The 22,466-nt window shown below is 32.6% G+C and overlaps 4 protein-coding genes across 5 annotated transcripts; 3 read left to right on the top strand and 1 right to left on the bottom strand.

Annotated features, from left to right (window-relative positions):
* Window positions 1-1,282: 1,282 nt before the first annotated feature.
* LOC123917992 (mitochondrial import inner membrane translocase subunit TIM8) lies at window positions 1,283-2,650 on the bottom strand. Its single transcript, XM_045969920.1, has 2 exons — window positions 2,505-2,650; window positions 1,283-1,646 (listed from the first exon to the last, which is right to left on the bottom strand). Exons 1-2 carry the CDS (start codon window positions 2,550-2,552, stop codon window positions 1,458-1,460), a joined length of 237 nt encoding a protein of 78 aa, XP_045825876.1. The 5' UTR covers window positions 2,553-2,650; the 3' UTR covers window positions 1,283-1,457.
* Window positions 2,651-5,309: 2,659 nt separating this feature from the next.
* Window positions 5,310-6,831, top strand: LOC123917991 (NAC domain-containing protein 83). Its single transcript, XM_045969919.1, has 3 exons — window positions 5,310-5,589; window positions 5,668-5,942; window positions 6,123-6,831. The coding sequence occupies exons 1-3, from the start codon at window positions 5,406-5,408 to the stop codon at window positions 6,357-6,359; spliced, it is 696 nt and encodes a 231-aa protein (XP_045825875.1). The 5' UTR covers window positions 5,310-5,405; the 3' UTR covers window positions 6,360-6,831.
* A 481-nt stretch (window positions 6,832-7,312) lies between these two features.
* On the top strand, window positions 7,313-8,461 carry LOC123917990 (rRNA-processing protein EFG1). The gene is made up of 2 exons (XM_045969918.1): window positions 7,313-8,169; window positions 8,256-8,461. Exons 1-2 carry the CDS (start codon window positions 7,489-7,491, stop codon window positions 8,421-8,423), a joined length of 849 nt encoding a protein of 282 aa, XP_045825874.1. The 5' UTR covers window positions 7,313-7,488; the 3' UTR covers window positions 8,424-8,461.
* Window positions 8,462-15,772: 7,311 nt separating this feature from the next.
* Window positions 15,773-18,914, top strand: LOC123917989 (ubiquitin-conjugating enzyme E2 27). 2 transcript variants are annotated; one of them, XM_045969917.1, is made up of 6 exons: window positions 15,773-15,905; window positions 16,004-16,188; window positions 16,368-16,416; window positions 17,373-17,532; window positions 17,739-17,828; window positions 18,531-18,914. In XM_045969917.1, exons 2-6 carry the CDS (start codon window positions 16,011-16,013, stop codon window positions 18,630-18,632), a joined length of 579 nt encoding a protein of 192 aa, XP_045825873.1. In that variant the 5' UTR covers window positions 15,773-15,905; window positions 16,004-16,010; the 3' UTR covers window positions 18,633-18,914. The 2 variants fall into 2 exon arrangements, with proteins under 2 accessions (XP_045825873.1, XP_045825872.1); XM_045969916.1 differs by having other exon boundaries at window positions 15,817-15,902.
* The last annotated feature ends 3,552 nt before the right edge of the window (window positions 18,915-22,466 follow it).

Below are 22,466 nucleotides of genomic sequence, written 5' to 3'. Positions count from 1 at the left end.
AGAATTGTCCAATTCAAACATGTACAAGTCTACAGAGAACAAAATGTATAGTATTACTTATTTAATTTGTTTTTCAATAATACTAGTAACATAACTTTGATGTTAACTCCATAGATTTTCAACAATAAAATAAAGAATTTGGAATGATGGAAGAGTTGACTCTCTAAGAGTTTGAATAAAAATTGTTCAATGATTGTTCCTCACAAAATTGTATGACAACTTTTTATCTCAACTATAAGTTGTCTAAAATATTAAAATAATATTTTGTCCACCAAATATCGTGCAAGACCGAACAAATAAATTGTTCAACACTCCACCTCACAAATTTATCTTTTGCAAACCAAACAAATCTTATTATACTTAATTGGCAATTTTCTTTTGGTCCTTAATTTTAACTTAAGATTTTTTATTTAAACTTCAAAGGAGGAATTTATGGAGGTGTGAGGTTTTCGATTTGGAGAGGGAGCTAATTGTGTTTGGTGAGGGAATCATAAGATCATCTTTTAGTGAAGTGCACATTTGCAAGTTGTATTTTGTATGCGATGTGTAATTGGTTTGGAGTTTCAATGACATTAGTTAGAGACCTCTTTATCCTTCTTCAAAATTGTTGTTTTTCCTTCCAGATAAGAAGAGTAAATAAGAAGTTGACAAGAACAAGTTCCATGAGTATCCACAGGAGAGTCGTCAAATTCGTTTCCCTTGGAGAAACAGATTTCCTGCTGTTTGGTTTCCAACAGTTTTCACACTGTTTTAAATTACAGCCATCCGATCTAAACTGTGCGATCAAGATTGATTTAAGTGATTTTATAACTGCATTGATCTGAATCGTCCGATCAACAATCAACGGCCATAATTCAAAACTGCGTGAAAACTGCATGAAAAATTACTGCAGCAAATCTGCATCCGAGTTACTACACAAGGCTCATCCAATGGACCAAGTCCATGCTTCAATATTACGAGATGAGACCAAATGATATCAAAGAAAATGAGTGGCTAATGACACAAGTGCTTGAAATATATTTAGAACCTCTACCTTTTGATAGCATGATTTAAATCAATATGTACAATATGCAATTTAGCATTCTGATTAAATTGCCAACCACTAGATGATTGACAAATCAATAAAATCCAACGAACAGTATCTAATGGAATACAGAAAATAACAACTCAAACTGAAATAGAAAAAAAGAGGAAAACACTAATTTGCATGGGAAGAACTCAGTGCATAAAACGACCAAACAAGACAAATTCGAGAATTTAGTTGGAATTTGAGAGCAAGAAATTGGAAAAACCCTTGGTAAGCTGACAATATATCAGTGTTATAACATTACACATAATAAATTTTTGTTCTTGCTTGACATTTTAAATCCGAAACCCATCAATCAATTGCAACAAAGCCTCGACAAAATATAAAAAGAATCCAAAATTTGCTGCTAAATATTGAAGGTCACTGATCTTCATTGCATACTCTGAAACCGTTTCACGATAAGAGCGGTCATATCCATATAACGCTGTGCACAGTAAGTAAGGCAATTAGTTTCACTGGAACTGAACTTACTCCCAGGTTGACCTGTGATGCATTTGTCCCAACATTCACTAGTCATCTTTGCCACAATTTCATGAATCTGAGCTTTTTGTTGTTCTTCCTGCATTTAGAGGGCAACATTAATGTTATACTACATCACTGAGGCAAAATTTATTTACATTGAAAGTAGTAATATAATGCCTAAAACATAAGGCAATGCCTACACATAAGTCTTACATCTCAGAATACCATTTTGAACACCTAATCCATAATAATAACAACTCGCTTTGATCAAACAATGAAACATAAACATCATGCACTTCATAAGGATAGACAGAAGAATTACAATTAATCAAACTACAAAAACTACAAACATCACCTACCGCAGTATAAGTATTTAAGCATTTAGCTCGCAAATAAAATACAAAACAGAACAGACAAAAGGTCTAGCTCAAACAAATGATTTCCCCTTCATATTTAGTTACCATTTCCAGAATGATAACTTCAATTAGATCGTTTAGAATTATATCGGTCGTCATACTAAATATTTAGTATGTTTGGCGGTAAGTTTTCCGTTTGTCTACCGCCACTGCACATTTGAGGCTCTTTCACCGAGAAGCGCTCTTACACGGAAGAGCTTCTACTATATTCCCATTCCTAAAACAAACACCCTATAATATAAATCTAACCAAGCATGACAAATCAAATTTGTTTTAAAACTGTAGTAACAGAATCAACCTTCACCAATCACCACACCATACAATTGGTAGCCTCAACATGAAAAAAATCAAATCCAGAAATTAAGCATAAGCATCTACTAATCAGTTATCAACATGACAAGGTTAACATGAAATAATCTATTTCAAGCTTAGAATTCATTATAAAGACTTATTAACTGAATTCATGAATAAGTATAAGTAAAAACACGATGAAACACATTACCATAAGTAATCGGAAAAGAAAAAAAAATCAAACTTACAGCTAAAAAATTCTGCAAATCAGCTGAATTAAGGTCGGAAGGATCCATTGAGAGGAGAGAAATTGTTCAGCAAAAACCCTAACGATGAAACGAGCACAAGCGAAAGTGAACGAGAATTGAAAACCTAGATTTAAGGAGAAAGAAGAAGTAACGTGAATAAATGGGCCTTATTTTTTAATGGGCCAATAGCTAGCGTGAAACATGGCCCAAATCATGGCCTAACTTGAAAAACAAGACATCTATTTTTATTTTGTTTTTTGACGTTAAAAAGACATCTATTTTCGAACCAAAAAAAAGAAAGGAAAATAAGAAAATACTCCAGTTCATACTCCCAAAATAAATTTTTTTTAATGTTTTTTAGCAAAGATTGTGGATTTCTGATTTTATAATTCATGTTATACCAAAGAAACATAACTTTTGTATTAATTTAACCTTGTAACAAAAAAAAATCTGCCATGTTTATGAAATACCAAAGAGACGAGTCTTTCTAGTAATAATATAAAATAAAAATTTATATCCAATTTTTCTTTTTTTAGAAAACTTCATTTTTTTCAAATGAAATTAGAAATTCCATCAAGTCAAATTTTGAAACACAACTTTTTTGTTTTTACAAGGTTAAGAAAACGAGAAAGAAACAAAAAGAAAAAGGAAGCAAAAAGAATAAGGAACTACTTCTTTAAGGAAGTAGGTCCCAGCTGCGTCGCTCATTAATATATTGAGGATTTCTACCGGTGGAGAAATATGGATTAAGAGATCAACATTCAAAGTTAAGCATTTAAATTTTTTTCTTTATTAGTTGTGTTTATTTTGTGGGAAATTCTATGGTACATTTGATAATTTTCAATGTACCGGTACATCAGGTCATTAAAATGATAGGTAAATGAATTTTTTTTAAAATAAATAATTTTTTCTATCATTAAAAACATTATAATAACCAAATATTATTTATCAAAATTGTCAAAAATATAAAATTTGATATTTTTTTGAATTTTTATTCCTTATAATAGTCAATATTCAAATTTTTTTTAATGAAAAATTTAAAAAATTAGTGAGTTGCTTATAAATAGTGAAATTGTGATTTTTTCTTGTGATATTTTTTTATTTTTCATAAAATTTATCAATTTAATGACTTAATGTACCGGTACATTCGAATTATTCCAATGTACCACCGTAGAAGCTCCCTTATTTTGTGTTCTTATATTTTTTAAATTTTGCAACGATTTAAAACTTTGAAATATTTTTGTACCAAAGAAAAAAACTTTGAAATATTTTCTTACTCTTTTTTTATTAAATAAATATTTACTTACTTTGATGTGTAGTGTAGGTTATTTTACTTATCAACATACAAGTCTATTTCTTTAGTTAAATAAAACAAAAACATAATTACTTCAATTATGTTTTTATATATGCATTGGTGCATAGGAGTCAAAATATATAATTTCAAAGTATTCTACAAAGTCACAATCATTGACAAAGTTTCTTATGCATTAAGCATAAATTGCCTTTTCTGATGTGTGTCTAGGTAAAGAAAGCACATCAAAGACTTTGGCAAATTAAGAATAAAAGATCATGTGGCAAATATGAAAAGAGAAAGGAGCAAAACCAGATAAAATGGGAATATTGATTGGTTAAATGCATTAAGCAATAGAGGTGAGACCACCTACAAATTAAAGACACACATTTAATTGATTTAAAGTATTACCACCTACAAAGTGCATTGCTTTTGTTGATGCTGTTAAGCAAATGGATTCAACCTTGTAAGATACTATACAATATATAGGGATTTTTATTTCCTTCTTTTAAATTTTCTAGTGAGGAATTTGAATCTTTCAAAATCTTTAGTTAAGTGGGAAGAAAAAGTAAACTCTTCAAAGCTAGTACAAGTAAGCAACATCTTCTTAGTGAAGTAAAGTACTAATAAGATTATAACAAAATTAGCTTTAAATTTTAATTCACTACAAAAAGTTAATGCGACGACAAATAATGATTTAACTCATATACATTTACGGTATAATTTAATCAGAGATTTTGAATTCGAATTTTTCATGTGGAAGATACCGGCATTTTTTTTGTATTAACCTTTTGATTTTTAAAGAAAAGGGTCTGATAATCGAGAGTTCTATCGTGAGAATTGTTTACAAGGATTGAACTCGGGTTTCTACCAAGCTATGAAGTACAAACACCTCTATGAGTATGTGTGTCGCGGTGTCCAACGTGTCGATGTGTGACACTTAGATTGATGTCCGACACCTATAAGACACTTGTAGAACACGTGTCAGAGAAATGTCCCAAAAAAGTTTATTGTTCTTTGCTTCTACTCTCCTCGGACACATATTAGACGTATTTATAAAAATTAAAATGTGTTGTTGAAACAATAATGCTGATCAATGAAGGACTAAAGTGATTATATTTTGATTACAATATTTTTAACTTTTCAATATTAGATGGATAACTAAAGGTCAAGTATTATCTTATATTGTATTAATTTTTTTTAATGAAATAACTTTCTCTACTCAATTTTGATCTTTCATAAATAAGTAGAGGTGTCTGTCTTATTTTTTTACATGCACCGTCGACATGTCTGTATCGTATCGTATCACGTGTCTGTGTCAAACTCAGGTTCTCTTGAACGGTTGGTCGTGATTAAAGTTTATTAACTAGTTAAGCCCAATTACTTGATTAGTTGCAAAAACGACTTAAAGTTAAAACGCGTTAACTGTGAATTTTCTTTTAATGTTTCTCATTCACATAGATATTTTAAGCGTGTTACTTTCTCATTCTCATCAGTCTATATATATATAAATATACGCATGCAAGTACATATGTATTTGGTGTGGCTATGCTAATTCATAAACCTCACATTAATCACTTTTTTGAGTTTAAAGAGAAGGTTTTAAGGAAATGGAAAAGATGAAGTTTGTGAAAAATGGAGTAAGCAATAAATTGCCTCCTGGTTTTCGTTTTCAGCCAACAGACCAAGAGCTTGTCTTTCAGTACTTGAAATGTAAGACCTTCTCCTATGAGTTGCCTGCTTCAATCATTCCTGAAATCAATATCTGCAAGTATGATCCTTGGGAATTGCCAGGTATATATACTTAGGAAGCAAGGCACATCCATTTGATTTTTGTGTTCATAATTTGACTATATATGTGTGTGTAATTAGGAAATCATGGTGAGCAAGATATGTATTTCTTCAGTGCTAAGGAAGCCAAGTATCGAAATGGCAATCGCATGAACAGATCAACCAACTCCGGCTATTGGAAGGCGACAGGATCAGATAAGAAAGTTAGTGTTTCTTCATCAATAAGTAATGGAGGAATTGCGGGGATAAGAAAAAGTCTTGTATTTTATAACAGAAAATCTCCCAATGGATCTCGAACTCATTGGATTATGCATGAATATCGCCTAGTTAGTGTAGAAACTACCGCTTGTAATCAGGTAATTAATATTCCATTAATAGTCTATACACCCGCATACAAGTTTTTCTTTTTACCTCGAAGAAATAAATGTTGAATCTTAGTGAATCGTGGCAGCAATGTCACTCTAGCAATTAAAATACTGTAATTGTTATATTTTAGTTTACAAATATTGATCGGTTAAATGTTGTTGCGTTGGCAGAGTTTCTATGAGATCGACATAGGGGATTGGGTTCTGTGTCGTATATTCATGAAGAAAAGAAGTAATAGAATGACGTTGAATACTAATGTTGACGAAGCTCAGCCAAAATTCTTTGATTTTATGATGGCACACAAATCATCAGCTCCGGACCCTACTACACATTTTTCTTCATCCTCATCTTGTTCGAGTTCCGGTGAAGTCTGTTCATCCGGAGAAAGATGCAGCTATATCGATTGAGAAACAAAATGGATCACAATCATCACATGCCTAAGAATTCTCACTCTAATTGGAATGCCTCACAAGAGGATCCACTCTCATGCTAGTTCCCTGTACAACTTTGATTTTGACCAACATGATATCAGAGCTCAATGTTTAATTAATTCATAGTTTTGATGGACCAACTAAAATACTAATTCAATTGTGCTTGAGGGAAAATGTTGAAATACTAAGCTACATGTCCAATATAACATATGAAGGGCTAAAATGGTATTATAAACATTTGAACTAGAGTCTATTTGTTCAAATCAATGATTTTAAAATCGGATCGGACATCGAACTGGTGACATCGCTTATGGTTTAAACCGCATACAATTGAAATCAAACCAAACGATGTACTAATTATCGGTTTCCATTGTTATTCGAGATGCTCTTAAAATAGCATATACAATAGTCAAAAGTCTTAATTAGCTTATATGGAAAGGTGAGCATATAATGAAATATTTATGATAATAAGACGTTTAATATGTGGTAATAAAAAAAAGTTAAAAGAATTTACTTAAAATGTATTAAATTTTTTAGATTAAATAATTCAAAAGATATGCATTATGAAAATTTGTAACTGCATTTTAAAAATGATAAAATGACATGAAAAATTAAAAATCTCATATTAAATGTCAATGTAAAAAACTCCACACAGATGACTCCTTATTATGATTGCAAGTTGCAACTCCTTTGAAGAAATATCTGTCCAAACTGAAGAGTCTTTAATTAATTTTGTGAAGACCAAAAATAACAAAAAGACTTAATATATTCTATTTTTGTGCAGAGATAACCATATTTAGAGAAATTTGACAGATATGTAGTAGTTAACTGGTAACTTGTCCAAGACATGTTGTGTTGGACTATTGGTGCTTATCTAAAGTTGACACTTTCAAAATTTTGTTTTCTTTTTTGTGTTCTATAATTGAACATTAACATCTGTAAACACAAACTGCATCTAGTTACTTGTCTTAATCTTCAACTGACACATTCTCAAAATCCCTTCATAATCCTCTCAATATTGGTTCATCTCTTCATATTATTTGTTTTCAACTTTGTAAAAAAGTTTTATTTTATTATTTTCAAAATTGTCATCATTAATTGTCTAATGGGAGGCAATAATTCTAGATTGATTAATCAAAGTGGATCAGGAGATGCATTGCCAGCAAAATTCCGTCCTCTTCTTCGACAACGAATTGAAGAGTTTAGAAATCGTAGGAATGCACGAAGAGAAGAAAGCGCAATGTCCAAGAAGGAGCTATTGAAGGACGATGATCGTAGCTCTAATGCACGGTCTTCTAATGCAAATGAAACTTTGGAAGAAACTCGGCTGCACAAAGACGAGAAAACCACAACATGTGTGCCGGTAGAAAAACTCTCTCAAGTTGCTCCATTGCTTGTTTATGAGTCCCGAAATGGGAAGGAGGAGGAGGAGCGTAAAGGACACAAAGATCACGTTGAAAAGAAGATAGCAGCGATAAAGAGTGCATTGCTAGAGGATGAAAATAAACACGATGATGAAAAGGAGGAAGAAGAAAACGAGGATGAAGATGAGAACGAGGATGACATTGGTAGACTTATAGGTCCTAGATCGCCAAGTTTTAGAATATATTGCATTGAGGCCGAGGAGAGAAAGGAAAAAGAATTATGCGACACTGACACACATGTAGTTAGTGAATATCCAGACGAGAAAGAGAATCAAGACAATGACGTGCACCGCAAGTCACTCAGTACGAATAGTGATGAAAGTGTGACATCTGAATCAGAGAACTCCGACTACTCAAACGAGGTAATTAATTAAATTGCTTTCAATTCATTTGATTGATTACCATTCTCTATAATCTATATCTTAGTCTCTATTATTTGATTGTTCAGGTTGTTAAAACGGAGACAACTCCGAAGAAAAAAGGACATCATAAGAGAAAGAAATTGGAGGCGATAAAGAAGAATTTACTAAACGTTAAGAATATACAGAAAAATAGAATGAACAGAATGATGACTTGCACTGGCGGGAACAATGATAGAAACAGCTTAATTATGTAATAACTTAGAAATAAGTTATTATTTAGAATACAACCAGATTGCCTTGTAAAGAACCCTATTTAACAAAATTCAAAAATGGTTTACCTTGTAGTTTTTCATTGCCACCTTTATCTCTTAATTGGACCATTCTAATTATTTGACAATCAGAGAATACCACAATGTGAAATTTTTTACAATATTTATAGTGCAAGAGTATATGACCAATTATTATTTTAATCATCAAAAGCTACAGAACTAAGACAAAAAAAAAATACTCAAGTGACTATACAAGCATATATCATAAGTAATATCTAGAAATGCAAAAGACCAGATTGAAAAGTGAACTGCTTCATGACTTAAGCAACATTCAAATAACTACAACTCTTTGGTGGTGGTGGTGGCGCCGTGGCGGTAGTGATCTGATTTTAGTGATGATTCACATGTTAGTATCGAGCAATAATAATAGTAGAAGAAATGAGAAGAATAGAAAAAAGAAAAAAAGGACACAAAGATATAACGTGGTTCAGCACACAGTGTGTGTGCCTAGTCCACGGTTGCACTAGAGAAGAGCTTTATTACTTGGTATTTAGAAGTTTACAAGATGTCTATATATATAGCACTTAATGAGACATAACAGAAATAAAATAAGCGATGTGGGACTAATTTAGACCACACAACTCTAACAATTCTCCCACTTGGGGTCTAAGTTTCAAACAACAACAACTTCTTGTAAACATTGAGCTCATCTGCTCATTCCCTAGTGCAACGCCTTCGTCTTCAATTATCCTCGAAGGCCAGCTGAGGTTATGCAAAGCCTCAGCTTGTCAGTAGTGACAGTCTTGGTTAACATATCTGCTGGATTCTCTGATCCTGAGATCTTTAGCAATGACAACTCTCCATCATTTATTAGCTCCCTGATAAAATGGTATTTCAATTGAATATGCTTGCATCTAGAATGGAAGACTGGATTCTTAGCAAGAGATAGAGCACTCTGACTATCACTGAACAATGGAGCATCATCTTGTTCTTTCCCCAATTCTTTGAGAAAATTCTGCAACCAAATCATCTCCTTAGCTGCTTCTGAGATGGCTATGTACTCGGCTTCGGTGGTTGAGAGAGCAACACTATGTTGAAGTTTAGACTTCCAACTCACAGCCGTACCTCCCAAAGTGAAAATGTAACCGGTGGTGCTTTTTCGAGTATCTAAATCTCCTCCCAAATCTGCATCTGAAAAACCTTGTAAGGAGATATTACCTTTTCTGAAGCACAAACACATCTCTGATGTACCCTTCAAATATCTGAGTATCCATTTTACACCTTCCCAATGCTCCTTTGCTGGATTTGATAGGAACCTACTGACAACTCCCACTACATGTGCTATATCAGGTCTGGTACACACCATAGCATACATCAAACTCCCAACTGCTGACGCATATGGTCCTTTTGACATGTAACATTTTTCTTCATCTATCTGCGAAGACTGACTCTTTGAAAACTTCAAATGAGATCCCAGAGGAGTATTTCTGGTCTTGGCATCTTTAAGGCTAAATCTATCAAGTAACTTGTGTATATATTTCTCCTGAGACAATTTCAAAGTTCCTTCTGATCTGTTTCTGAGAATTCTCATACCAAGTATTTGTTTAGCTGGACCAAGATCCTTCATTTCAAAGTTTTCTGCTAACTTCTGCTTCAACCTGTTGATTTCTGCCATATTCGATCCTGCAATCAACATGTCATCAACATACACAGCAAGAATAATATAACTGTTAGCATATTTCTTAACATAGCAACAATGGTCCATGTTACATCTGTTGAATCCTGAGTTACTCATAAACTCATTAAACTTTTTGTACCACTGTCTCGGTGCTTGTTTCAAGCCATATAAACTCTTATTAAGCTTGCATACAAGATTCTCCTTGCCTGGAACTTCAAAACCTTCTGGCTGAGTCATGTAAATGTCTTCCTCTAAATCTCCATGTAAAAACGCAGTTTTGACATCTAACTGCTCTAAGTGAAGATTCTCTGTAGCTACAATACTCAAGATAACTCAGATGGTGGTCATCTTGACGACAGGAGAGAAGATCTCTGTGAAGTCAATTCCCTGTTTCTGTTGAAACCCTTTCACCACAAGTCTCGCCTTGTATCTTCTACTACCATCAGATTCTTCCTTTAACCTGTAGACCCATCTATTATGTAAAGCTTTCTTTTCTTTTGGCAACTTGGTCAAAGACCACGTTCCATTCTTTTCAAGCGATGTCATTTCATCTTTCATTGCTAGCTCCCACTTAATAGAGTCATTCCCCTGCATAGCTTCACTAAAACATTCTGGTTCACCAGCATCAGTTAACAACAAATAATGTAATGAGGGAGAATACCTATCTTGTGGTACTGACATTCTGCTAGATCTTCTCGGAGGAGTTGATGGTTCTGATTCTGACTCAACCTCAATACCTGTATTCTGGCTTTTAATGGCTATATCACTTTCTGAAATTTCTTCAAGTGTTGCCTTTTCAGGAAGTTCTGGTACTTTACTAGCACCCACAGATTCTGCAGAAAGTCTGTCCTTATAAAATAAATTTTCATTAAAAGTGACATTCCTGCTTCTGATGATTTTCTTGTTTTGGTCATCCCAAAACCTGTAGCCATACATGTCAGATCCATAACCAATGAAATAACACTTTCTTGCTTTCGGGTCCAGTTTATCTCTATTACAAGAGTCAATTAGTATATATGAAACACAACCAAAGATTCTTAAATGTGAAAGTTTTACCTCCTTTCCTGACCATACTTCTTCCGGCAATTGATAATTCAAAGGAACTGATGGTCCTCTATTGATGAGATATGCTGCTGTGTTTATTGCTTCTGCCCAAAATACTTTAGGCAAACCAGATTGGATCCGGATACATCTAGCTCTTTCGTTTAAGGTTCTGTTCATCCTTTCTGCAACACCATTTTGTTCAGGTGTTCCTGGTATTGTCTTAATCATTCTGATCCCATGTTCTGAACAGAAATCTTTAAACTCTTGACTATCATACTCTCCACCATTATCAGATTTCAGACTTTTAATCTTTAGACCTGTCTGATTTTCAACTTCTACTTTCCACCTTTTAAATACAGAAAACACATCTGATTTATTTTTAAGAAAATAAACCCATACCTTTCTGGTGGAGTCATCGATAAAGGTGATGTAATAGCATGAGCCTCCAATAGATTTCACCGGAGCTGGTCCCCAAACATCTGTATGCACCAATTCTAGCTTTTCAACTTTGGAATTCTTCCCTGTTCTTGAGAAGCTAACCTTTTTCTGCTTTCCAAAGATACAATGTTCACAGACACCAACATCAACATGCTTCAAGTTTGATAACTTACCCTTTGTTGCCATAAGTTTCATTCCTTTTTCACTCATGTGCCCAAGTCTTTGATGCCATAAGGATGAATTATTGACAACCTCAGTAACTGCTATCATATCTTCATCTGCAACCATGTAAAGAGACCCTTGCTTCTTACCACGAGCCACAACAAGATTACCTTTTGTTACCTTCCAAGCTCCATCTCCAAAAGTGGTGTAATGTCCTTCACTATCCAACTGCCCTATAGATATCAGATTTCTTTTTAAGGCTGGAATGTGTCTGACATTGTGCAATGTCCAAAGAGTTCCACTAGAGGTCCTGATGTCAATATTGCCCCTTCCGACAATGTCAAGAGGTTTTCCATCTGCAAGATAAACTTTTCCAAACCTTCCAGAAACATAATTAGATAACAATTCTTTACAAGGAGTGGTGTGGAATGACGCACCTGAATCCATAACCCATGAATCAACAGGACTATCCAAGCTACATATTAATGCATCATCAAATTCATCAGTTGCTGCATTTGCGGATTCATCATCATCATGCTTTTTATTTCTGTGACTCTTGTTCTTCTTTGGTGCCTTGCACTGATTGGTAAAGTGGCCTATCTTGTCACAATTCCAACAAACAATATCACTTCGAAACTTTGTCTGACCTTTCCCTCTTGACTTTGATCTACCTCGACCATTCTGAGACTTTTGAGTTGTCCTTCCTCTGCTTTCAGTATTCAATGCTGAATTAGAAACATGACTGGAAGACTCCCCTGAGGCTCTCCTGCGAACATCTTCGCTTAAGATCAAGTTACGGATGTCATTGAGCTTCAATGTGTTATCCCCTGTAGAACTACTGACTGCTGTAACAGTTGCATCCCAACTATCCGGTAGTGATGACAATAGGATCAGTGCTTTCACCTCATCCTCAAATTTAATCTGCACTGATTCCAACTGGGAGAGAATAGTATTAAATTCATTAATATGATTAGTTATAGAAATACCTTCTCCCATCTTGAGGTTGAACAACCGCCGCATCAAATATACTTTGTTGGCTGCAGACGGCTTCTCGTACATATCTGATAACGCCTTTATCAAACCTGCAGTAGTCGTCTCGTTCACAATGTTGAATGCAACATTCTTGGCCAATGTCAATCTGATCACGCCAAGAGCTTGTCGATCTAACAAAACCCAATCTTCCTGCTTCATGTCATCTGGCTTCTTCCCTGACAAGGGTTGATATAACTTCTTCTGGTAGAGATAATCCTCTATCTGCATCTTCCAGAAACTGAAGTCTCTGCCATCAAACCTCTCAATCTTCACCTTCCCTTCTTCTAACGCCATTGCTCGACTATCTCCTCTAAACTGAGAAGACTCCCACTAATTCCTCTAAACTAAGGAATTCCCTTGGAATAACCAAAGGCTCTTGATACCAGTTGTTAGTATCGAGCAATAATAATAGTAGAAGAAATGAGAAGAATAGAAAAAAAAGAAAAAGGACACAAAGATATAACGTGGTTCAGCACACAGTGTGTGTGCCTAGTCCACGGTTGCACTAGAGAAGAGCTTTATTACTTGGTATTTAGAAGTTTACAAGATGTCTATATATATAGCACTTAATGAGACATAACAGAAATAAAATAAGCGATGTGGGACTAATTTAGACCACACAACTCTAACATCACATTCCCTTTCTCTATCTATGAGTAACTTCTTTCATTTAGGAACATTCTGCATAAAATGGACAAATAAATTTATTTGTCATATGAGAAAAAAAATTGAAAAGAAAGTAAACACCAATCAATCCTACTTTGAGATGTTGAACGAACAATTTGTGTTGTTTTTATTTGTCTCTCTAAAGATGGTCATATTAGTACTAAGAATGAGCTCAAAGTTGCAAACATCACCAACTTTCAAGTTATTGTCTATGGCAAATGTCTTCCATCCACTTGAGAGTTCAAATCTCAGTCCCGTGGGGGACATCCTTATTAGGTATACCTTGCAGGCCAAACTCTCCCGTTTGACACTTGAAAATAAATATCTTCTCGCTACTTATTCTGTTGTGAATTCGGACCGAAAACCACACCAATAAAACCTTTGATGTGTAGGACAAATGAATTGAAGCAACCAAATCAAAATGAATGAGAATAAGCAATAAATCAACAAAAGCTAGAACTACCAAAAGCGATAAAAGACACGAATAAATTGTTTACTCAGTTCAGTTATAACAACCTACTCTAGGGAGAGAGTCACTCTCCGTTCCACTATCAATGAAAAACTTTACAAAGATTCAATACAAGAGTTGCAAGAATTTAGTGTTTTCCTAAATTCTACCATTTTCCCGAATCTCTCCCCGTGACCAAGAGATTCAATCTATAAGTGTTTACAAGGTGATGAATCAACCCCCAACCCTAGAGTATGCCCAAGAGAAGTTCTCTAATAAACCCTAGTCTTTTGTTGGCTTTAGAAACCCTAAAATCACCTTTCAAATAACAGAAAACGTGACACACATATATAACTGCGCGTTTTTCTGCCCGGGGCGCCAACATTTCCGCCTAGGGCGCATACTTTTTCGCCTGAGGCGCAAAAACAGAAAGTCAGCTCCATTTTGACAACAACTTGCGCTTGGAGCGAAAATCCTTCCGCCTGAGGCGCCAAAACAAAATTTTTTGTGTCTTCTTTATTTTCAAGGCAATTTCCAACATATTCAAATCAAAGTGTTTCTTACCGAACATAGCTGGTATAGTCTGCCAAGAAAAAGAAAAAACAAATGTTTTATTATTAATAGCACTCCCTCTAATCTTGTTAATTATAGTTAGTGCGTGTTAAAAGAAATTGTTTTGGGGGAGGGAGGGACCATAGCTCACCCTTGCCCACCTTGCATCCGTCACTCTCCTCCTCATGGTTCGACCTGGAGCATTCCTCGCCTATGAAGTATGGACTCCAAAACGGACACCGTGACATCGTTAATGTTAAAAAATATAGGACACCAACACCGCTACATATTTATAAAACATATAAATTAAGAATCAAAATATATACATGTAAATCTAATTCGAGCAAGTTATTTCTTAAAAAAAAAAAATTAAAACAAGATATATGATAGTATTTTACCTCTATTTATCCATCTAGTATGGAAAAAACTAATGTCTTCAATCCCTCATTGATCAATATTGTTTTTCGACACATCTTTAACTCTTGTAGATTGTCTGATATGTGTCTAAGTAGAGCATAAGAAAAAAAATTGGGACACTTATCCGACACGGGTCGTACGAGTGTCTTACAAGTGTCGGACACCGATCAAAGGAGTGCCAAAGTAAAAGAAAAATTGAGTTTTTTCCGACACCGCTATGAGCTATCCGACACGTGTCGTACGAGTGTCAGATACCAACACGTGTCAGACACCACGACACACCTAATCATAGAGGTATTCGTGCTTCATAGTCCTTGCCCTTCTTCAAGGCTGGCCCCAACTACAAATATATATTCATTAATCATTCATTTACTAATACATATTTTATTTTTTAGGAAAATAGTATACATGGTTAAATTTCAAGAATCTAACAAAAAGAGATGTATATGCAATCGAGAAATAAAAATAAAAATAAAAAATAAAAATAAAATATTTGAAAACAAAAAAACTTAGGTTCATTAACATGATTTTAATTAACAACATGAGCCGGGCAAAAGAACATGAGGTCAGCTCAGTTGGTTAAGCTAGTTGAGCTAAAGCTTAAGAAACAGGAGATTCAAGATACAAGTCCTTTCAAAGAAGAAATAAACTAACTTAATATTGTAATACTAACAATTAACCTTATTTATAAAAAAAACATGATTTTAATTAATTTCATAAACTTCATTTCTATGTTATGAAAACTCTTGTGTCAAAAAAATAAATTGTGAAATTCCATCCATAACTTCCTTATACTCCACAATTTTTTTATCACTACATAATTTTTTCCTTAAAGTTTGTTTTCTCTACAAAAAAAAAAAAAATGACAGTAAAGTCATTAACCATGATTTTAATTAATTCCATAATATCTTCCACTAATTTCACTACTACTAGTATAAATACTTTTACTACTAATAATAATCAAAGTGAAAAGCAGCAACAAAACGGGCTTTTATTCTTAGCTTCTTCTGCACCGCACGCACCCAAGGTGGTGAGTTAAGATTAAGAAACCGTTTCTTCTACTTCTCTGCTTTTTATAATTGTGAGTGATTCTTGCTGAAATTTAGGGTTTTGTGATTGTTTTTTCAGATTGAAGATGGTAGACTTTGCTCGAGTGCAGAAGGAGCTTGTCGAATGCCACAAAGACGCTGAAGGATCCGGCATTCGAGTTGCTCCTAAAAGTGATAATCTTGTTAACTTGATCGGTACCATTCCTGGCCCTACCGGAACTCCATACGAAGGTGGTGTTTTTCAGATTCAAATCAATTTACCCGGTACTATACTCTACACTATTCGCATTCGGTTTCAGTTTCGGTTTATTTTTCAATCAGGGTTAGTTAGGGTTTTTCAATTGTTGTTCATATAGGACTAATTATAGTTAATTATGATTGTTGTTTAGTTTATTGCTTTTTTAATGATTATTGAGGATTTGTTTTCGTTACTTTTTTTGTAGAGGGATACCCATTTGAACCACCAAAGATGCAATTTTCAACCAAAGTCTGGTATGAAAATGTTGATTTTGTTATATTTCTTTCACTTTCTTTTGTGATTAATCAATAATCTTTAATGAACCGTGTTGGATTATTGAACAGAGTTGTTATGTTTGATGTGAGTTGTTTGACTTTTTGAAATTCTTGAAAACATGAAATGAGATGAAAATGATGGTTTTTTTTATTATTATTGTTGATGTAAATTGTAATTAATAGTGTTTGCATCATCAACTGAACATAAAAAAAATATTCCCTACAGTCCCTATTATAAGAAAAAAAAAATCACATTTTAGGTCGATAACGTCGATTAAATAACTGATCTATAATGTATATTATGGGCCAGATGCATCAGTTAATCAATGAACCTAAAATGTGAATCTTTTCTTATAATAGGGACCAAGGAGAGTATAAACAAACCAAAGACATCCTTATAACTCATTGCGTTTTGTTGCTTGACAAACTGTTCTTTTCATGGAAATGTGTATAGTTTAATTCCAGAATACAGTTTGACTTTAGTTTGGAAGATATGCTCTTCTAAAACCAACATGTCATGATGTATTTGCGGGTGATATTGACAATTGTTGTGACATTTTATGCTAGGTGTTCAATCTGTCTTGATTTGATTATTGACTGTTGATGACAGTGTGACGTTCTAAACCTATTAAAGAAGTTAATATACTGTTCCTTGGTATTTAGTCTAAAATTATTGACATTATGAGTTTTGTATGTCATCTTTTGTTAATCTTTCCCTTTCACCATCTCATGGATTAATAAATTTTTCAATTACATTAGGCGTTCAGGCTTCTTCTGAAGAAGCACATGATTATTCAGTCTATTCTCTATCTTAGCCTTTAGCCCTTTATAATAGGAGCAATTACTTGTGCATAGCAAATATGACATTTAATGCATTACTGTTCAACAAATATCTATTCGGTTGATTAATTTTGTGATGCATTTAATCATCGAAGGCACCCAAATATCAGCAGCCAAAGTGGTGCTATTTGCCTGGACATCTTGAAAGATCAGTGGAGCCCAGCACTGACTCTGAAGACTGCACTTCTTTCCGTGCAAGCACTTCTTTCTGCTCCTCAGCCTGATGATCCTCAAGATGCTGTTGTGGCACAGCAGGTCTGATTCATTCTTTTGTGTAGTTGTATCTTTACTCTTATGAAATGCTTCTTCTCATATGTTTTATGTGTTGAACTAACAAAGCACAGCTATTGAAGAATTTCATGCTTGTCTATGTTTCTGCTAGATCAACTTGTATTGGTATTGCATATTTTTCTTGTTTATGTCATTCTATCTGAACCAGTGTTTATCTATGGGCAATGCAGTATCTGAAAGACTATCAGACGTTTGTCAATACTGCTCGCTACTGGACAGAAAGTTTTGCCAAGACATCATCTCGTGGGGTTGAAGATAAGGTAACAAGCTTGTTGCATTTATGTTTTGGAATGTGGACGCACATCATTAAGCATATTTTAATTAGTCTTACCAGCCGGTGACCTTTTTATAATTTTCACAGTGCACTTTATTTTCTTTTCCACGTGAGTTTGTTTTGTGCAAACGTCTTGTTTTAGAGTCAATGTATATTTTAATCCCTACAAGCAGTAAGTAGTATATTACTTAGGTCTTTGAAAGTCTGTTTATACGAATTACTTTTCGAATATGCCAACTTTACAAACTCATTCTTTTGTCAGGTAGCTACATGTGACACTTGTGTGCTACTTAATGTTACATGTATGTAGCTAACGTGCCATGTCGACTATTTGATCACACATTCTTAACCGCAAAAGACTTCACCGGAGAAAATTTGATAATAACCTAGTTCATACTTCATATTATTGTATTAAACTGTGCTTTTATGATAATTTTATAAGGAAGCAATAACCATTGATTTATGTGTCCTATAACTTTATACCATAATTATTTTTGATAATATGAATCTTGCACTGACATGCATAACCAGTTTAAGAACATTGATGTTGTACTTTTTATTGGTGAGCGTAAAATTGTGAAATTTAAGCTACTTTAGTACTGTATTTTATTTCCATTGCTAATGTTTAATTATGACAACATTTATTTTACATAGTTTTACAACACGATTTCTATTTAATTTTGTTCAGGTACAGAAACTCGTTGAGATGGGATTTCCTGAATCTCAAGTAAGGAGCATTTTGGAAGCTGTTGGTGGTGATGAAAACTTGGCTCTTGAAAGGCTATTGTAGCTTATGTATTGAGTAAAGTGTCTTGATCATTGTGAAGCTTATTATGACATCCCATATAAGATGTTGGAAGCATATAGACAAAAAGGATTAATTGAATATAAAGATATAACCTATTTAAGATGGAGCATATCGTATAGTCTTTTTGGTTCTTCTTTTCTATTTTGAAACTTTGTACTCGACATTGTCCTAATTTTATAGTAGCATGTACCAAATTGATTGAATAACTGATTGGCAAGGCAAGGTTTCTGCTTCATGGATAACTTGATGGATTTTTGGCTGTCATTTTTGCTTTCTTCCCAATTATATTATTTGGTCCTATACTTTCTGGTTTGATTTTTGGTCTAACGCTTGGATAAATTATGTTAGATTCTGTGATGAAGTATTGAGTAGGTTGAAAGGACGGAACTGGATCCATAGGGTTAGTTACCTAGGCACAACACTAAATGACACATGTTGGTCACGCACACGAGCTCAAAAAATTTAAAGATAAAATGATGGGTTAATATTAAGTGATGTGACAAAATTGTTTTATTTTTATTTTTTCTTCATTTGTGTGTGCCCAACATGTGTCATTGAGTGTTGTGTCTATCTAAGACTTTCTCTAGTCAATTTAGGGAAAACTTTGCCCTTTTTTTTTTTACGATATATAGGTATATAGGTATAAAGTTTTTACGGTCTTCTAGTAGTGTGATTAATTTAGAGATGTCAACGGGATGAAAATTAAATGGATGATACTTTCTCACTCCATTTTCCACTATTTAAAATATTATTCATCCTCGTTTTTCGCTCGGTTGGTAACTTTTATTTAGGTTAAATTGGACTTTATTTTGTATTGAGTAGGTTGAAAGGATGGATCTGGATCCATTGGGTTAGTCAATGTAGGGAAAACTTTGCTCAAGTATTTTTTCTTACAATGTATAGGTTTAAAGTTTTTATTGTCATTTGTCATTTAGTAGTGATTAATTTGGAGATGTCAATGGAGAGGGAACTTAACAGATGATAAAATTTAACAAAAATGACTTATTTGGCGGACAGAAATATAGTTAAGGGATCAAAATATACGACCAAAAGTTCAATTTAGCCTAAAAGTTATGATCTACTCCCTCCATCCCAAAAAAAATGACCTAGTTGACTGCATTCACGTTTGCCAATGTACAACTTTAATCATTAATATCTTAAGTTATCTATTATTAAAAATTATATATTTTGAAAATACTCATCGAGGCAAATCAAACATCTCATATGCTTATATTTGCATCTACATATTAGTAGAAAAATATGGTCAAAGTAAATCATATGAATAATACACAAAGTCAATATTAGATCATTTATTTTGGGACGAAGGGAGTCATTAAAAAACTAATAAAAAAATATATTTAAATATATAAGCTTAATAAAAATGATACATTTACCTAAAGTTCTTACAAATTTTAAATGTATAAATTATTAATTTGATTCAATTTATTTTTACTTGAACCGAATAAGAGTTTAACAGATATTTAGTGTTGATGATAACAGTTTATTTGCATTTGCATTCAATTATATCTCAATACAATTGATAATTGTGAGTAATTAATACATCAAAGTGAAATTAAAAAAAGTAAATAAATACAAATTTTAAAATAAAAATGGGTAGGACAAATCCATCCACCAATATGAATAAGGTAGGACTCATTAACATGTAGCAGCTCACTATAGTTAATAAACTGGGCCGAATTGTCCTTATAATTTATCTGATCCATTTGACAACTCTAATATAATAATTTTATATTTAATTTTTTAACATGTACCATTAAGACACGTGTATTTATGGGGCAATGGGGGCTTTGAACATTGGGGGCTCAAACCCCATAAGAAAATAAAAATCTCTTCTAATAGTAGTATTATGTACATTTTTTTTAAGCCCCGAAACTAGGTTCATTCATCACAAATTTATTTATTCAATTTTCAACATTTTACTACTATTAATTTTCTTCCACTATTCTCTGTCTTAAGAAAATAAATCTCTTAACTTTACTCTTTGTCTCTCTCAAGAGAACAATTATAATTTATACTACAAGCTTTTATATATTTTGAAATATTTTTTTTTACTATAGTTATGTATTTTGAGAAGTTCTTCATAAGTCAAAATATATACACTACTCTCTATCACCGATTATAAATTTTCATATTAATACGATTAACTAATTCTTCAAACTATTTATCATTTTTCATATAAGATTTTTTTCAATATCTAACATACATTGATGAGAGCGGATCCCCTCAATTATTTTCTCCGGGCAGAGAGAGCAGTGCAACATCCAACCATTAAAATATCATTTTTCAATTTCTTTTAAATTTTAAAATTTTAATGTATGGCTAGGATGTCACTCCATTGTCATGTGACAGGAAAGAATCTTCTCTCATACATCGATGACATTTTTAAAAAAAGGAGAATGTTTTTTGAGAAAAAAAAAAGAGTACGTTAACATGTGATTTTAAGGAATCAAAAATAGAAATTATTAAATGTTAATGTGTGCATTTTAACTTTTGAAGCATTAAATTTATTTTATCATTAAATGTCGAGTTTCTATATTAGAATATTTAACATGGGCCATAAGGACACATGTTAACAAGACCCTTTAAAAAATAATCATATGCTCCTTCCGTCCTAAAATATAAGAGTTACTTTGACTAAATGACACTATTCACTTATTTTGCTTTGACCATATTTTTTTAATAATATATAGATATAAATATTAGCATATAAGATTTTGTTTGATTTGTTTTGATGAGTATTATCAAAATATCAAGTTTTTATAATTTTTACTAATAGACGATTAAAAATATTAATGATCAAAATTGTGCATTGGCATACATGCAGTAGTCAAATTAGTTCTTATATTTGGAACGGAGGGATTATTTAAAATGTCATTGAAAAATGTTAATTATATATATCTCTTTTCGAAATCTAATATACAATACATTAATAACTAAAAGGTGAATTCTTCGGTACACATATTATGTGGACGTGTACCGATACACCGTTGACGTGGTTAACAAGTGGCAAGTATTTAATGCAGATTTTATTTCTTTATTAAAATTTCTATTTTAAACACTGTTTTTTAATATTTGCAAATGCATCCTTCACATAAATATAAACCACCAATCATATTTAATGCAGATTTTGTTTCTTTATTAAATTTTCTACTTTTTTTTTTTACACTACTTTTTAATATTTCAAATATATTCTTCACAATATTTTAAGAATAGAAAATAAGAATATATTATTAGTTTCTTCACAATATTTTAAGAATATATTCTTCACAATATTTTAAGAATATATTCTTCACAATATTTTCTACGTTTTTTTTATAACATTTTAATATTATTAGTTTATAAAATTTAACATTTATTTACTGTTTAACCATTAATACATATGTGTATATCTTTTATGGTAATAATGTTAATTTTTTATTGATTCGTAATATTTTATAGGGTTAAATAAGTTTTTTGTCTCTGTAAAATTATTAAATTTAATTTTCTTCTTTATAAAAAAAATATCATGTTTTCATCCCTACTAAATTTGTATGCATGCAATATTAGTCATGTTGTTAAGTTGATATGTATTTATGATTATTTTGTAAATATGTATAAAACATTATAAAATGTTTGTCCAAAAATAAGGAGCTCAAAATTTGATTTTAGGTCAAAATATTCATTAGTTTTATCTTGATATTTTGATTTAGAAAATTCATATTTTATTCATCTCATTTTAAAAAAATACTGATGCTTTGTAAATGAACTTTTTATATTTTTATATTCTAGACATGTTTGATTGTCGAAATATAAATT

This window comes from Trifolium pratense, linkage group LG3, assembly GCF_020283565.1.
Source record: "Trifolium pratense cultivar HEN17-A07 linkage group LG3, ARS_RC_1.1, whole genome shotgun sequence".
NCBI lineage: Eukaryota > Viridiplantae > Streptophyta > Magnoliopsida > Fabales > Fabaceae > Trifolium > Trifolium pratense.
The sequence above is the reverse complement of the archived record's forward strand: the minus strand, read 5'-3'. Positions and strand labels throughout refer to the sequence as shown.

Bases quoted from the DNA above. Each gene is read 5' to 3' on its own strand.
- LOC123917991 (XM_045969919.1), top strand. From the start codon at position 5,406: ATGGAAAAGATGAAGTTTGTGAAAAATGGAGTAAGCAATAAATTGCCT. The intron at 5,590-5,667 runs GTATATATACTT...GTGTGTAATTAG, and splicing joins TGATCCTTGGGAATTGCCAG to GAAATCATGGTGAGCAAGAT. The intron at 5,943-6,122 runs GTAATTAATATT...TTGCGTTGGCAG, and splicing joins AAACTACCGCTTGTAATCAG to AGTTTCTATGAGATCGACAT.
- LOC123917989 (XM_045969917.1), top strand. From the start codon at position 16,011: ATGGTAGACTTTGCTCGAGTGCAGAAGGAGCTTGTCGAATGCCACAAA. The intron at 16,189-16,367 runs GTACTATACTCT...CTTTTTTTGTAG, and splicing joins GATTCAAATCAATTTACCCG to AGGGATACCCATTTGAACCA. The intron at 17,829-18,530 runs GTAACAAGCTTG...AATTTTGTTCAG, and splicing joins CTCGTGGGGTTGAAGATAAG to GTACAGAAACTCGTTGAGAT.
- LOC123917990 (XM_045969918.1), top strand. From the start codon at position 7,489: ATGGGAGGCAATAATTCTAGATTGATTAATCAAAGTGGATCAGGAGAT. The intron at 8,170-8,255 runs GTAATTAATTAA...TTGATTGTTCAG, and splicing joins ACTCCGACTACTCAAACGAG to GTTGTTAAAACGGAGACAAC.
- LOC123917992 (XM_045969920.1), bottom strand. From the start codon at position 2,552: ATGGATCCTTCCGACCTTAATTCAGCTGATTTGCAGAATTTTTTAGCT. The intron at 1,647-2,504 runs GTAAGTTTGATT...CTCTAAATGCAG, and splicing joins ATTTGCAGAATTTTTTAGCT to GAAGAACAACAAAAAGCTCA.